This window comes from Limanda limanda, chromosome 1, assembly GCF_963576545.1.
Source record: "Limanda limanda chromosome 1, fLimLim1.1, whole genome shotgun sequence".
In the NCBI taxonomy this organism is placed as follows: Eukaryota; Metazoa; Chordata; class Actinopteri; order Pleuronectiformes; family Pleuronectidae; genus Limanda; species Limanda limanda.
Window position 1 is genome coordinate 20,861,373 of NC_083636.1, and position 17,057 is coordinate 20,878,429.

A 17,057-nucleotide genomic window follows, 5' to 3' on the forward strand; every position below is an offset into this window, starting at 1 on the left:
GGTGGAGTCAGGGTGTCGACGTCCCACCGAGACAAGCACTCTACCAATCTTGAGTCAATGAAGTCGTCTCACCCAGTTTATGTTAACATCAAATAAATAATTGTTTGACTTTTTGGTTTAGTCCATGTCTCATCCTGTAACATGAAGGAGAGGGGGTATATGATCTATACTGCAGCCAGCCACTAGGAGGCAATCCAGATTTTTTAGCTTCACTTAAAAGGAGCTGTCACGTCCTCTATATTTAAATTCACTGTATAGTCCAACTTGAAAGGTAATTAAATTGACTTCTATGACGTTTGCGTCGATGAACCTGCGAAACTGTACAAAGGAGAAACTTTATTCCCAGAGAAATGTCCAGTGGGAAAACAGATGGTTCCTCCTCCACTCTCTTTGTGTGTCTGAAGAGTAAAACTACACAAGTGTCGTCCAAAAAACAACAACACACATTTTATTGTATATGAGTCACAACGGCAGTATCTCGGGATCTAAGTACCTCGTTCACAATAACCTTCGTTCAACATTCAAACCACTTTTCTTGACAAAGTGAAATTCATAAATTATGACAAGGCACCACGAATTCATTACAAACACGTTTTCTATGGATAAACAGCTCAAAGGTGAGTTCAGGTTTAAACTGGGGATTCTTCAGGTGATTCATTTTATTCTTAACTCAAAGCCCCCCCCCCCCATTCGACATTCGGCGTCTGAAGTTTAGTTGTAGTTGCAGTGAAGTGCTGGTCGTGACCGAGCGGCTGGTTTGTAGGTAGTAGGTTGTCGGTGTGGAGGTCAGAGGTCAATGCGCTGCCATGCGATTGACCCCCGGGTTGACGAAGGAGAAGTTCTGGAACATCGTCTGGTCCACGCTGTTGATGAGAGTCCGGTCGGCGCACGACAGCCGCGGCTTCTCGTTGATGAACTCCTTGTCGAAGTTGCTGCAGTCGCTGGGAGACGACTGGGAAGAAGACGATATTTATTAAACATCTTTATCAGCATTTTGGTCGAGCTATAATTAATTTAAAATACCTCCAACACATGGTTTGGTCTTGTACCCTGCTGTACTTACTATGGTTGGCCTGAAGGGCGGCACCACCTGCCGCTGCTCCAGGGCGTTCCAGTCGGTGGTGCGGAAGAAAGCGTGTTGCCTGATGTTTCCCTTCACTCCGAGCCGCTCCTCAGGTTCTCTGACAAACAGCTGCAGCACAAACAGCTGGAGTTACACTTCAGAGCGATGCTTCTGTTGTCGATTACTTATTCAAATGTTTGATTTAATTTATAAAATTAGCAACAAACCTGCAGAAATGGAGATTAAAACATCCCACAACCCAAAGCTTTTATTAAATTCCTTTCCCCAAATAAGCAAAATATATTTAATTAACTAACATATTTGACAAAGATAATCTTGTAACTGTTATGTAACTTAACTGATTATCAAAAATTATTGCAGATTAATTTTCTTTCTATTTGCGTAGGCTGCTAATTTTCCAGTTTCACTGATTCCATTTGCAGCTCACATACATTAAATGTATCTGTTTGTGTGCGTATGTACGTACAGTATGTAGTATTATTATTATATATAACTTTACAGTTATATATTAATTTAGTTATTTATTAATGAACTTAAAAAACAGAATTACTGTTGCAGGGGAATAATTAATTCCCCTGATACTGACAATCATACAGCCGACACACACACACACACACACACACACACACACTCTCTCTGACCTTGACGAGAATGTCCTTGGAGTCCTTGGCGAGGCTGCAGGGATACACAGGATTGTCTGTGCGGATGGACTGGAACAGCTCCTCCTCGTCGCGGCCGTGGAACGGCGAGTGACCGATGAGCATCTCGTAGAGCAGCACGCCGAACGACCACCAGTCCACTGCGCTGTTGTACTTCTGCCCCAAAAGGATCTGATACACACACAGAGAAACGTGCAAGATCTGACCAGGTCCCTTACAGCTGATTGTAAAGTGATGACTTTCTGACTGTATGAAATGTCGTCACCTCAGGGGCGATGTAGTCGGGCGTCCCACAGAAGGTCGAGGTCCTCAGGTCGTCATGCATGTTCTCCTTGCACATTCCGAAGTCTGCGATCTTTATGTGACCCTCGGAGTCCAGCAGCACATTGTCCAGCTTCAGGTCTCTGAGGACACAGAGAGGCAGGAAGTCAGAAAACTGTGGGTCACTGTTCTCAAATGATTATCTCCGGCTCCAACTGAGACTCTACCTGTAGATGATTCCCTTTGAGTGAAGGAACTGGAGCCCACAGATGATCTCGGCTGCGTAGAAGCTGCACAAACAAATACAGAAGAGGAGGAAAACATCAAGTGGTTGTTTTATCTCCTTCCTTACGACCGTCTCTCTCCAAGAAGCTTGTGAACAGTTAAAAACTACATTCATACATCTTCAGGTATTTAGTTAATCCTGGAAGTTGTACACATACGTGGCTCTGTGCTGGTCAAACTTGCGGACGCTCTGGATGTGGAACATCAGATCTCCTCCGTTCAGATACTCCATCACGAAGAACAGGTTCTCCTGAGAACAAGAACGCAGGAAACATCAGAGAGTGGAGAGAACGGCCCCTGGTCCCTCGTATCCATGTGCGTGGTCGTTACCTTGGTCTGGAAAGTGCAGTACAGGTGTGTGAGGAAGGGGTTCTCCCAGGCTAAACACAGAACCCTCCTCTCCACCATCGTGCACTCCACGTCATCGTCCATCAGGACCACGTCCTTCTTCAGAGCCTTGACTGCGAAAAACTGCCCACTCTTCTTCAGCTCGGCCAGAAACACCTTGAACACAACGAGAACTTCAGGACAATCTGTGGCTTTCTATGGAAACTGGCTGTGATCCGTTTGTGTATTATTTCTTGTAACCATTAGAAATAGTCTTAAAGCTTCAAGACAGAAACAACGCTGTGTTAATCGTTAATTGCTTTTAACATGGTTCAGTTTTGTTGTCCTGAGCTCTCGTTCCTCTCCTGAGAGCCGGATGGATTTCGGTACCTTTCCGAAGCTGCCCTTCCCGAGCATCTTGTGCAGGACGAAGTCTTCAACGGTGAACTTGGGGTGGTGATCCTTCCTCGGGACGGCGTACAGCGGCTCCTCCTCCTCTTTCGACGCCTCGGCGAGCGACCCGCTCTCGTCTGTGGGCCCGTCCCACGAGATGCCCAGCAGCTCTGCCAGAGGGGGCAGGTCAGAAAACACACAAGTGCACGTTGTTAAAGAAATAAAGAGGAAATGAACGTGTGTGATGAAAAGGAAGATGTTTGTTTACCTTTGTTTGCAGGAGTAGGTTTGGCTGGTAATCCCATAATTAACCCCGACGGAGCTCGGACAATTCCTGCCTGGCCGACGCCCACTGGACCTTCTCGACCAATGATCTCACTGTCTTTGGTGCTTCGGGCCTGAAGGTCAAAGGTTAAACAAACGTGATCCATCATGTTGATCACATCATATCTCTCCCAAGGTTTTTTGTTATTATACCAGCTGAAGGCTCTCGATGTTGGCCAGAGCTTCAGCCATCAGCTTCTGGTTGACGCCGCAGAGGTTGGCGACTTTTGCCTGACACTTGTGATGAACGTTCATGCTGCACTCTGCACCAGAAGAAGAGAAGTATGATATTAACTTAAACTATAACAAAAATAACAGTATTTAACAGTGCTTTATAATCTGCTTTGCTCATAGACGTGAAGAGGAGTTGAATCAAATACATGAGATATCCTCTAGTTTAGAATAAAGGGAATAAAACAATTTATCGTAACCAGAGAATAATAATGTGTTGCATGTTCACATTTCCCTCACCACAGGGAAACACTTTCTTTCACGTTCCTCCTCACAAAGCAAAGCTCTAAACTTTAATCTATAAGACACGAGTCCAGTATCTGACATCAACACAATGCACAAACTACAGAAATCATAAAACTCCCGCCTCTCACCCTCACATTTGAGCCCCTGCCTGGCGATACCCCAGAGCAGCGTCCCGCAGTGTTCGCAGAAGGTCGGACTTTTGTAGTTGTAGACTCTGAACCTGTGCGGCATGTCGATCTTGAATCGCTCCTTGTGGATCTGCGAAGAGACACAACGTCACACAGCTGAACTCTGAGGTTAGGATAGAAACACATGGTTTATCCAAACAGCAGCTGACAGGTTGTAGTTTCTAATGTCTAATACAACATAAGGAGGAAGGGTTCAGTTCAGTTGAGGCCTGAGACTTAAATTTTAAAGGTGTGAGCATTGGACTTGGATCAAGAGCAATGCATCCTGGGATCCTGAGTTATTACACCACCTGTATATGTAACTGCTCAGAGACTCGGACACTCACCATCGTTTCTTTGCTGTTTATGGCGGAACCTGTACATTTGGCGATAATTTTGTCGATGCACTTTTTGTGGATGGCTGCGTTGCACTCTGAAAGACACAGAGACGAGCGGGTCAGACACGTGGGGAAGGACTCAAAGCAAATCGTTAGAATTCCTCCTGACACTTACGTCTGCACTGGTAACCCTGTTTGTTCAGACCCCTGCGGTGCAGACAAACTGATTAGATGGAGAAATTCTGTGATACACATTTGTTTTGAATGACATCTCAAGTCTGTCGCGTACCAAACAAACTCTTTGCAGACGGAGCAGAAGGTCGGCTGAGGGAAGAACGTGGCGCTGAACTCGTGACATTTGACCACGTGGAGTTTGGCCTGTTTGATGGCCCCGCGTCGCTGATGGAGGGCGAACAAGCCGTCTCTCTCCGGCTCCGACTCCGGGTCGCCCTCCGTCTGACCCGCGGCGTCTGGAACACAGAGATCATTCAAGGTCAAGTAAGTCGCTGTGCCACCTGTCGTCCTGAGAGGGGTTCACTAATGGCTGGGTCTAATTATAGAAACGTGAGATGGATTCTTCCTGGTCGGTCTCTTCTCCGGCCTCAGCGTTGTGTTAATGTCGGGAAAGCACCAGAGAAGAAGATCCAACACAAAACACTAAACCCTCGGAGCAGAGCAGAGGGTCGACACTTTTATTTTTAGTTTGAGAAAATGTAATTAGGCCAAGAGGATTAAAGACACAGGATACAGGGCTGTGCAGAGAATGTGAATTGTTTTCGCCTTTATCATCACTTTTATTTTGACAATATTTAAACCAAAACTACCTTTCAAATACTCTCATATTTTAAGAGTAAAATGACGGAAATTAAGGTTTCAAATAAAAAGTGGAAGTTTGAAATGCTTGACTTTGTGCTGCACTTGGAAATTATGCATTTTCCTGTATTTGGAAGCTAAAACTATTATTTTGACTAAATTCTGAGAAGACAGACTGTCCTTTTCTTAAGACGACCGTCCAACCTTGTAATTTCACATCCTATAATCTTTTATTTCCACTTTTGGTTTCGCACATTTTGCTTGGCCACTGATTTATTTTGATGGTAGTTTCAGCTTCCCTATTAGTATCTGTGTGTGAACATGTGTTTCAGTAAGTTGTAGTGGGAGATAGTGGGTGGAGTCACGCTCTGCAGCGGGTGGAGGTTGAACCACTCACCACTCTTCTCCAGGTAATATCTGGCCTCCATGAGCAGTCGACCTTGAGGCTTCAGCTCCAACTGAAACCAAGAGAATCACAAACTGTGAAACAAACCTTACAACCGGGAAAAAGACAGAGAATCAAATGAAAAGGGGAAGTTTGTGGCTTCAGGCTGATGATGCTGGTCACAGTTTGGCAGCACAGAAACAGACACACTGGCACAGACAGACACAGACAGACTGACACACACAGACATACACACAGACACACACTCACCCAGATCTCCAGCTTGCCGTTCTCCTTCTTGCACCGCGTCGCCAGCGAGTCCAAAGCCACCGTGGCCTCAGACTTCAGCTCGGCCGTCCGGTCCTTCACCATCACGTTCATGATGCGCCCGCAGTGGATGTGGGCATCGAACGTGGTGTTCCACGGCGGGTACATGGTCGGCTTCTTCTGCTTGTACACTTGACCTTTCTCTGCAAAGAGAGAACGTCTCATTCACACAGTGCCAACGTACGCTGAGTTCTCTCTATCATGTTTCATTTCTAAACCCGTCAGGGGCAATTTAGGGATGAAAAGGGGATTGAACCACCGACCTTATAGTTAATGGATCACACGCTGTACCTCCTGATCCACAGCTGACCTATTCATAACTTCACGGTTGTCACAGTAGTGTTTTAAAGATTCACATCAACAATATGTCATATATCAACAATGCGCTGTTAGTATTTACAATAACAAACATGTAGGACATCTCAATCCCATGCATTTAACTTGTGGAGGCTCGATTAATAGATACAGAGACGACTTCCTGCCGGGGATGCAAACCGACTCTAGGAGTTAATCTGTACCAGAGTCTGACTGAGAGGATCAGAGGCTCTTTTCCAGCTTTCAGCTCTCACCATCAGCTCAACCCTCTCTAACGACTCTCACTGGTAGAACCTTTCATTTGTGGATTATTAGATATCTGAAGGTTTGAGCACCGGGACCATGTGACCCGTACGTGACGCTGACCCGGACAGATGTTCATCCCCCGGCCTTCATAATTGACATCTGCTCATTTTTTCCACTCCGCACCATCATCCTGTATATCCACTTACATAACCGTCCTTCAACAATAAAAGCCCACTAAGCTTTCTAACTTGCAAAGTGATCAGCGGCCTTCTCCATCACCAGCTCAGCTCCTGTCTGGCCGCCGGCCTCGCCAGCTGCCATCTGCGCTGATGAAATCGCCCGGAGAGGAAAATATTTACCACTCACACACATCAGCTACATCGGTGTGTGTGTGTGTGTGTGTGTTTCCTTGCGACGTTGTGCAGACTGAGAGGTGACAGTTTTGGTGTCAGCCAGTTCCTGTGTTATTCTTTGAAACAGCACCAGGGGGGCGTTTTAGATGCTAGGGCGTTCTCATTTACATTTTCCTCTTTTTTTCACTCTGAGGTGTTTTTTCACATGAGACTTCGAACCAGGAGCAGTTTAAGAGCTTCAAAGTTATTGCAGTTTTCTTGGTGTTGTGTTTTTTGTGCGTCTCCAGTCACACAACGGAAAATAAAAGTGCTCAGCTGCTCTGCCTCATTTGAACAGGACTCTGAAAGTGGAAGTGAAGGCTCAGTGTGCGACGCCAGTGACGAGCTGTCAAACTGTTTCCCATCAACACAGCCGGAGATCTGTCTCATTAGCATAACAAATAAAAATAGGAAACATTTATAAAATCAGTTACAGGAGCAGTTACAAAGAAGGTTGTACGTGTGAGTCCAGGCGTCGTGCAAAGAGTTGTGTTCACTCTCCCTTGACCTCACTTTACTTTAGTTTCTGACCCTCAACCCACTTCAGGACAGTTTATTCCAGATAGCTCCTCAGTCTGTTGCTCACATGGGTCGAGAGCTCGTGAAATTAGGGACATTTGGACTCTAAATACATTGAATATTAATAAACTTTGAATAAACTGAGTCGAGCATCACTGAACTTTGAATTAACGGGTGAACAGCAGCAGGTCTTTATTTGCTGTGGCTCCGATACTTCAACGGTTTCAGAAAGAAAAACTTCAACCAGCAGACAAAGCAAACAGCTGTGTTCCAAACCCAGGTTTCAAACTGACACTGCAGTAATTATTAAAATGATAATAACTTCCTCCTGCTGGAAGTGTCAGGAACAGAGAGGTGGTGAGAAGCAGAACCCCGGAGGATCTCAGTTGAAGAACTTAAAGTTTAAACTGGCAGAGACGGAAAAGAAAAAGTATCTTTGTGGAGGATTTCAAACGGAAGCTGTTTATCAAAGTGTCAGATCAGTTTCTGACAAAAAATACTGTTTCAGTCGCCACAGGAGTTTCTCACCATCAGCTCAAAATTTAACCGCCTCAGCCTGTGAGCAAAGTGTCATCAGCACTGAAACCACTGAAGCTGAGTCTGATGTCGAACAATGTGCTGACACGGGGTGGGGGGGCATCTACTGAATGTAGCCGTGAGGTCTCCAGTGTTTCCATCTAAATTCTTCTGAGGTAAAGTCAAAATGAAACTGATCCAGTGAGTTAGTGTCGATGAAACATCAGACTTGTGGTTTTCGCAGAAGAGGAAAAGAATCAGCAGGACCCTCCTCTTTCCTCCCAGTGACTCGGTTCCTCACTCACATCCACCACCAGTGGTTAAACGCAGACAGATGCAGGACACAGATATATATCCGCTGCCAGTCTGTTATCACGCTGGGTCGTTTCCCAAAGTCACGCAGGACGAGAACAGACGACCACAGAGAAGATCCTTTACAGAATGAAGGACGTGGAGGTTTAGTATATAAAAAATGGAATCCACTCATATTTGTTAACAGAGCTGTTTTTACATGGTGTTTAATTCCTTCAGCGTTTGGGTTTTTTCCTCGTCAACAAGACAATATTTAAGCTTTTTAAAGTGAAAATTCTCTAAGGAAACATTTAAAAGTCTCATATTGTGCATCTCATACAAAGTGAGGGTTCCACGTCTCTTTTGTAATAATAAAGCAAGTCCAGATGCTATTAACTCCAATGAATCAAAAACAAACCTCTTCTCGGACGAGGCAGACACGCCTGAATGTCGGTAATATGGGCAGCTAACTTTTAATTAGATCTCTTTGTGCTAAAGAAAAATGTAGAGAAACTGGCCTGTAGCAGGCGTGGTTGTTGGCTTTGTTGTTTCTGGTGCAGGCACAAGCAACAATGGGCACGTGTGTAGTTAGCTGATATTATTGGTTTTGAAAATCAACCCTTTGGAAATCGTTTGTGAAAAATCTCTGTTGCAGAGACTTTAAAGGACGTTTGCATTTGGACGAGAAGCTCAAACAGGAAAATATCAGGATGGAAATAATGTGGAAATAAAACCAAACATGAAAACAGGCCTCATTCAGAAACTGTGACTTTAAACGTCAGGATTTCTGTAACTTTGAGTCGTCACAGCTACACAGATGTTCTGTGCAGCTTTCTGACATTTCATAAGAACTAAATACTTCAATAATAAAGTGCAGCTGTAACCACTGAAACCACTGAACACACATTCAGAAGTAGGACAGGATCGATAACCAGACCAGCTGCTCACCTGTGTCGATGGCCTCCTTCATGTACACGGCACAGTACGCGCTCATCACCTCCTCGTGGTACGCCAGGCCGGGGTCCATCTCAAAGCTGGAGAAGCCGATCCGCAGGAAAGGCGACATGTCTGCACACGATTCCTCAATAAATCCACAGAAAACCTCCAGGTGGTTTTTCTCTCTCTCTTTGCAAAGCGGCTTCAGCAGATGAGATTTCTCAGATTTAGTTTTGATGCTGCAGCAGAGGAGGAGGAGGATGAAGAGGAGGAGGAGGAGGCTGTTTTTCACCCTTGATGCTTTACACAACCTGTGAGAGGAAGCGATAGAGAGAGAGGTTTCATTACCTGTGACATCGTGACCACAAGAACTCGCTGTCAAGTTTTCCCCTCAGCTCCTCTTAGACCGAATCAAAAACTACATATCTCTGGACACACAAACACATCTACTGAAGAGGTGTTAAATTAGAGAGGATGGAAAAAAATGTTTCACACCAAAAGTCCCCAAAGCAAAGAGAACGAAGCAGCTTCTGAAAGATACCGCAGATAAAACCAAATACCTCCAGCAGCCGTCACTCAGACTCGGAGCACCTCAGTTCAGAGTCAGAGATCAACTGTGGAAATAACGATGGTCCCCTACTCGTGCTGCCGGGACTGCAGCAGCTTGGATGTCAGAGTGCTGGTGACGGTCGATGGGATATTTGAGGCCTGGGGGGGTGTGTGGGTGTGTGTGTGTGTCTCTATGTGTGTGTGTGTGTGTGTGTCACTGCTGGAGAGCAGGCTCAGAGGTGACTATTAATAGAGTTGAAATACAAAACGCAGATCAGGAATATGCGAGCGCATGAGCCTGAGTCCGCAGAGCTTTCTGTCAGAAGCCGGCAGACGTCACCTCCTTTTTACCGTAACTCCCACTGACCCTGAGTCAGAGGAGTCATGTGATCAGACACACACAGAGGCATGCACAGGGCCAGAGGGCAAGAAAAGATGATTCCTAACTTTTCAAAACCTCATGACAGACACATTGAGCTGAGTCTTGATATTGATAAAGCAGCTCTTCAATGCATCATGCACTCAATGGGAGTATGACTGTATTAATGTTGATATCACTTAAGTATCCTGTGCACTGTTGCAGCATAGAAAACGCACAAATATTCACACCAGAAAAGCTGCTGCACCTTATTTTCATATGGTTTTGAGTAGTCTTCACTTTTTCTAATATAAATATCACATTTTCCACAATAAATAAAATCAGCATCCTCAGCTCACACAGACACAGACACTCCAACCAGCCAGAGACTGAAACGTAAGAAATGCACCGAGCTGCTGCCACCTCCCCTGCTGTCACTGTGCAAGAGGAGTACGACTTCCGGTGCCGACGTTACGACGAAGTAACCACACTTCCTGTCCTGGGGCAGTTTAAATTTTTTGTTTTGAAGCTTCACAGGTGGAGCCGTTGAGAACCAGAGATTAAAAAATGGCGGCAAATACAAAGAAAAAGCCAGAGAAACTTATTTTACTGGTGTAATTAGTGTTTTACTGGTGTAAACAAACCTTTTTCAGCCTAATAAGTATATTAATAGCTCAGGCCAAGTCACCACGACCGCAGAATTGAAAGGATCTGCGCCGTGCGGCTTTGGAGCCGATGGAATGTAAAGCATCAGGCCTGTGGTGAAGTCCTAATGGGATTAATCTGCCCGAGCCCGCTTTGCTTCTCATAAAGTAACCGCACAATACATGTAAGTAGATTTAGCCGTGACCAACACAGCAGGTCACTGTGAAAACAATCTGCTGATCTGACATTTAGAATTTAATTTGACTGTTTTGAACCCGAGCAGCTGCTGGAGGAGTCGAATGAGATTTTCCACTCAAACACAAGAGAGACTTTGAATCTGTTTTCATTTTTAGTGAGATGATAAAAAGAGTTAACGTCAGATCTTTGTGTGTGTGTGTGTTTGTGTGTGTTTGTGTGAGTGACAGAGGTCAGATACTCTTTGCTGCAGCCACCCGTCGACACTTAAAGGCCACATGCACACATCCTCAAACACACACAGAGCACCGGGAAGGTCAAGTGCTCGAGACCTTTCAGGGACCTTTCAGGAGAGAAGTCAAAGGAGCCGCCCACCTGAGACTCTGTGGTGACCACGCCAGCAAAGTTCAGCCTGTGTGTGTGTGTGTGTGTGTGTGTGTGTGTGTGTGTTCGAGGAGGGGGGAACTCTTTGTTGTTATTGACAGTTGCTCTATGTGTGTGACAGAAACCTTTTGACTACAGCTGCTGCTTTTGCAAGAGCCCAAACACTGAGAGGCCCTGAAGTGGTCACTGGTGTTACTGGTGTTGTGAGGACCTGAGTCTGTGGTGTCAGGTTTAAGTTAAGGTTTAAGTTAAGATCTCCAGGAAGTCACTGTGATTCCTCTGTGCACAAGAGAATGTGATGTGACCCGTACTCTCTCACTGATGAATCATCTTTTAGTAAAAACTCTTCTTAAAAAAACGAGATCATTTCACGGGAAACGAAATTCAAAGTTTGCCGCGCGGAGACAAGATGTGTGTGTTATTAATTATAGATCAAACAACATAAAATATCTGTAGAGATAAAACAATCTTCATTTTGGATTAGCTTCAATATTAAAATACTGCTTAAAGCACAAGTTTGTCATGTTACTACAAACATCTAGTCAAATACTAAGTAATACTTTATACTTCTAAATTTAAGGTAAATATTGTGTATTTATTTGATTTTTGAATTGTTAATTAAAATAGATTTAACAATCCTCAAGTGAATAATGATAAAATATTAAATTGCTGCAAACAAACTGTTCATTTAATTTAATCAATGACAACTTACCTCTGCTAAACAGTTTTTAAGAGGGATGAGCTTCATTATATTTATTAAATTACTGTAACTACTAATCACTAATTGCAGATTACACACAGAGAACATATGATCTATTTAAAATAACTCATTATTGATGAAGTATATGTATTTAAAGTAGTTTAAATTACTTCCCACATTGAATCATCCTGGAAAATAAACAGATAAAATAGAATGAATATAAATGTATAGAGAGCACTTTTGATGTATTTAAGTAAATTTACTTGCTAATGTCTAAAACACTAAACAACACAACCTGAGTAGATGTCACACACATGACACATGCATACGTGTGTAACTGTCACACACATGTAATCTGATGTGTGTGTTTATTCTCATGAGCCTGACACAGACGATGGAAGCGGTTTAAAGAAACACACAAACTCACCTGTGGAAGATTCAGTGTCTCCTGAGGTTGTGTCTTCTCCACATCTGAACTTTACTGACTCACAACGAGATGCTGCAGCTACACACACCGTGATGCGTTCACATGACCGTCCGGAGAGTGCAGCTTCACGCCACAGCCAACACAAAGCATCACATTCTGGAAAATACAAAAGTGACCTGTTGTCTATTTCCTAAGATTTCCTCTAGAATGAGATTCTTGAAAATTGATAATCAATAGATAATAATCGTGTCAAGAGCTTTTTAGAACCAGCTGCAGTAAAGTGTGAAGGGGCCGTGAAGGCAGCACGACTCTGTCCACCCTCACAAACTGAAACAAAGCTCAGAGACACATTTTAAGAGAAACTGCACATAAACAGCTCAATGTTCTCTGAGCTGTAAACTGGGACAGTTCAGGAAACATTTAAACATTTATACCAAATATATAAAAAACAAGAAATCTACCTAAAGGGGTTGAACGACGCTCATTACGCCACCCAGTGTTTCAAAGTGGCTTGGACCTGGAAGAGCCAATACTGACGTAGAGTCAATAGTTTGTTTCTGCGTCACGATTTATATTATTATTATTATTAAAAATAGTATTATTAACTATATGATATGTGACCAGTTGGTCCTTATCAAAGAGCATAAAGTCAAACAGCTGCCGCACACTGGAACTCAGCAAGTATCACAGTCTGCAGCATATGAACCTTTTATGGTAATTATAACAATACACAACTTATTTGATTCTAAATTCTGAGAGTCTAAAAGTTATTACACGTACCATTGCTCTGACTTTTCAGTTTGTTCAGATTCAACACTGTTGATTGTGTCAAGTTTCTAAAACTTAATTCTCATGAAAGAAGGAAAAAAACATCCAATTTCACCAAGATAGATTTTTAAAATAAAACTAGTGTCAAGAAAACAACAGATTTCAATGATGATGACTGATCGACGCAGGAAGTCGTTCAAATATTTTACAAAATTAAATGTCTAATTTTTCCTTTGTGAAAAAGAAAGATAGTCAAATTGTTCAGTTTATTTTTGTCACGTGCTCCAAGAACAAGACTTTGAATAAGAATCAGGAGAAGATGGAAGAAGCTGATATGAAAGTTTGATTCAATAAAAAGAAGTGACAGATCATAGTAGTTTATATTCTGCCCACCAGGAGGTGCCAGTGTTCATGTAATGTGTTTGCAGTGAAATACATGAAGGTGGATGATGATGATGACGATGAGAAATTGATGGAAAAAGTCAAAGTTTTTCTTGATTAATTCAAAGCATATTTTGTTATGTTTTATTATGTTTATTATTATATTTATTTACTATTGTGGCAACTGTGGCTGAGGGGTAGAGTGGTCGTCCTCCAACCTCCTTGGGCAAGATGCTGAACCCTGAATGCCCCCCCATAGAATAACAAAGTGCTGCGAATAGATGCACAGTATGAATTTGTGTTTGAATGGGTGAATGTAAAACTGTACTGTTAAGGGCTTTGAGTGGTCATCAAGACTAGAAAAGCGCTAAATAAATACAAAACCATTTACCATTAATAATGATTAAAGAAACAGATCTATCGTTTAATCTTAATCCATCTCGCCATACATTCATCCGTGTGTGTGTGTGTGTGTGTGAGTGTGTGTGTGTGTGTGTGTGTGTGTGCGTGTGTGTGTGTGTGTGTGTGTGTGTGTGTGTGTGTGTGATTACGTTTGCGTTTGTGTGTATTCTGTTGATGAGGTCACACTTCCTTCCCATAACTGTTAAGCGTTTTTGTCACATTTAATTGTTCAGGCAGTGCTGTTCTCACACACACACAAACACAGACACACACACACACACACACATAAAGACACACACAGGGAAACAGTCATAATTACAGTTTACTCAGAGAAGATTTACGACTCAGTCTTTGTGCATTAAGCAGAAACACAGAGAAATGGTCCAGATGCTGCTGTTAGTTTGTCACGTGACGTTTACTGTTCACATAGAAACACAGAAACTCTCATTTACTGAACTCTGATATTCTCATCCTGAATATCGATGCTGTGTATTTTGCTTTTATGGCTTCTTGTCCTTTACCATGATTTATAATCATATTATTGACATCTGAAGTTCTTTTCTATTTCATTTATAGTCCTGTGTTTTATTATATTTTACTGTCTCTATATACAGTCTGTACTGTACTCTACTATCTTTACTCTACTGCACTGTACTATACTGTACTGTACTGTACTTTACTGTGCGTTGTCCAGGGTTCCTACTGTCTCATCTTGTACTGTAAAGTACTTTACATTAAAGTAGTGTAGTGTGCAGTAAAGTACATTGAAGTAAAGGACTATTATATTTAATAGAATACAGTAAAGTACTTAAAAGTAAATTACTGTTATATGCCGTAAAATATACTGCATATTACAGTACTAATTACTAATGTACTTTACTGCAAGTTACATTACTTTATTGTACTGTACTGTACTATCATTTCCTACTCTGTCTTGTCCGATTAATGTCCTGTTCTGTTTCACTCTCTTCTGTCCAGTCGACCTACAGTATATTTTTATAGAATCTATATTTCCATGTACAGAACAGAGCAGTAGTTCCTTAAACAGTCTCATAATATTCTTGACCTGCTGCTCGTCATGTTCTACTTTATTTGAAACTGATTTGAATTTCAAAACCTCAGCGACTGATTGAGCTGCAGAGGAACTGAAACAATCTTAAATAAATGTTAAATTAATCTTTTTTTTTATGGCACCAGATACTTTATGTTTTCCTGTTTTCATGATATCTCACAAACACCTTGAGGGGATTTCTTCAAACATAACAAAAATAATACACTGTTTATGGGTAAATTGCACAAAAACAACAAATAGGATAAAAGACATTGTGTAGTTCTGGATAAAACACTTTCTACGTCGTTATTCATCGTCATCACTGAGTCACACTCATCGAGTTTTTCGTTTAATGAGCTGGTGACACTTCAAATTGGGCTGTGAACCAAAGATTAAAGATACGTGACATGACAGCTGGATCTCACCCCCTGGTGGCTGACTGCAGTAGGGTCAAACACCCTGTCTCCTCCATGTTAGTGGATGGGATACGGACCAAACTAAAAAGTACATGTTAAATAAAGCTGAGGCTGACTCTTGATTGGTACCATGAGCCTTTATTTACACTCATTGGTTTGAAAAGTAGGTTTTTATAATGTATAACTTCTTGGCTGTAACCTGGGAGACGGATCCCTCACACGTTTCTCTCTCTCTGAGGTTTCTACTTGTTTTATCCCCTGTTACAAGTTGAAAAAATATCACTTTGTATTGTTTTTACTGACCCATGTGAGGACACTGTCATGTGCAGGATTTCATTTCTCTCAAACGGCTACTGAAATAGCTGCGGACGTGAACATCATTTAAATGTAACAAGTTTTTTTTCTGAACAGGAACAGAACAGAACAACTTCCCTTTAAATCGAATTAGCCGTCTCTGTTCTGGGATATTCTGCTTTTAAAAATTACGACCAGATTTCCCACAAACCCAGTTGGTTTGGGCTTGTTCTTCCTCGCCTGTTTATCTCATTGGCACAAACATCTTCATCTACCTGTTCTCCATTTAGCAGTAAAACCAACTTATCAGGTTATTAATAAAGACAAATTGTTATCCAGCATTTACAAAGAAATCCTTAAACGTTTGTTTGTTTGATGTTTGTTTCAGGATTGCAAGAATAGAAAGAACCCATTAAGTTTTGGTCAGGATTCTGGTTCCAAGTAGAAATATGGATTTAAATGTGTTGTCCCAAACAGAATTTTTTTTTTTTGCCCCAGTTTTTCTACTAGAATTTGAATTGTGTTTTTATATTTGTCTCTGTACATCATAGAACCAAACACTCCTTCTATCAGAGGAGCTGTATCGATACTTCCGGTACAGTTCTCGACAGTGACTCAGTGATATGTCGTTGTCTCGGACAGTTCCTGCTTTAGGTGTCAGCTCGCAAAAAAAATATTTCTGCAAGTTCAACCACAAGCGTCCTTCGGTGGGTTTCCTCTTGCGTTGCACTAAATTAATCCTCCTGCACAGAGCTCAGTGTGAGCAGCAGCAAATCCAGCAAAGGCTCTTTTCTTTCTCCTCTCTTCCCTCTAATCAGGCCCGGCTCTCTGGAAAGAATCGGAATCTGCACGAGAGGGAGAATCTTCCCATTCTTGCACAGTGATTTAGTCTTGTGTGTAAAAAACTATATTTTAATATCTGCCATGTTTTATTTGAGAGAGAGAGAGAGAGAGAGAGAGAGAGAGAGAGAGAGAGAGAGAGAGAGAGAGAGAGAGAGAGAGAGAGAGAGAGAGAGAGAGAGAGAGAGAGAGAGAGAGAGAGAGAGAGAGAGAGAGAGAGAGAGAGAGACTCGTAACGTAGTGGAAAATGTTATTCTTTTGTACAAAGCACCGATACGGGACTGAGGGATGGAGCCTGCACTCTTTTTATACACGTTGCCATGGAAACCAGCCCAGCAGCCAACCAGCGGCCTCCTCCTCCTCCTCCTCCTCCTCCTCCTCCTCCTCCTCCTCCTCCTCCTCCCAGCCATTTTTATTTTTTACACTCACACACACACACACACACTCACGACTCCCCCCCCTCCTCCCTCTGTCCTCACATTCATATTGCATACCAGCACACAGATTTTTATAAGCTGACGACTGAGTGTTTCTACTGTAAAAATAACCTGCACACACATTCACCTTCTACCTGAATACAACACACACACAC

The 17,057-nt window shown here is 42.6% G+C and overlaps 1 protein-coding gene across 1 annotated transcript; it reads right to left on the reverse strand.

Annotated features, from left to right (window-relative positions):
• Window positions 1-433: 433 nt before the first annotated feature.
• prkcq (protein kinase C, theta) lies at window positions 434-12,355 on the reverse strand. Its single transcript, XM_061072197.1, has 18 exons — window positions 12,314-12,355; window positions 9,068-9,366; window positions 5,784-5,983; window positions 5,526-5,586; window positions 4,605-4,785; window positions 4,491-4,522; window positions 4,325-4,410; window positions 3,939-4,068; window positions 3,487-3,596; window positions 3,278-3,407; window positions 3,007-3,179; window positions 2,620-2,793; window positions 2,448-2,539; window positions 2,232-2,294; window positions 2,009-2,147; window positions 1,726-1,914; window positions 1,064-1,192; window positions 434-952 (listed from the first exon to the last, which is right to left on the reverse strand). Exons 2-18 carry the CDS (start codon window positions 9,183-9,185, stop codon window positions 794-796), a joined length of 2,166 nt encoding a protein of 721 aa, XP_060928180.1. The 5' UTR covers window positions 9,186-9,366; window positions 12,314-12,355; the 3' UTR covers window positions 434-793.
• Window positions 12,356-17,057: the final 4,702 nt, after the last annotated feature.

Bases quoted from the DNA above. Each gene is read 5' to 3' on its own strand.
- prkcq (XM_061072197.1), bottom strand. From the start codon at position 9,185: ATGTCGCCTTTCCTGCGGATCGGCTTCTCCAGCTTTGAGATGGACCCC. The intron at 4,411-4,490 runs GTAAGTGTCAGG...TGTGTCTTTCAG, and splicing joins ACAGGGTTACCAGTGCAGAC to AGTGCAACGCAGCCATCCAC. The intron at 3,597-3,938 runs GTGAGAGGCGGG...CTTCTGGTGCAG, and splicing joins GCAGGGGCTCAAATGTGAGG to AGTGCAGCATGAACGTTCAT.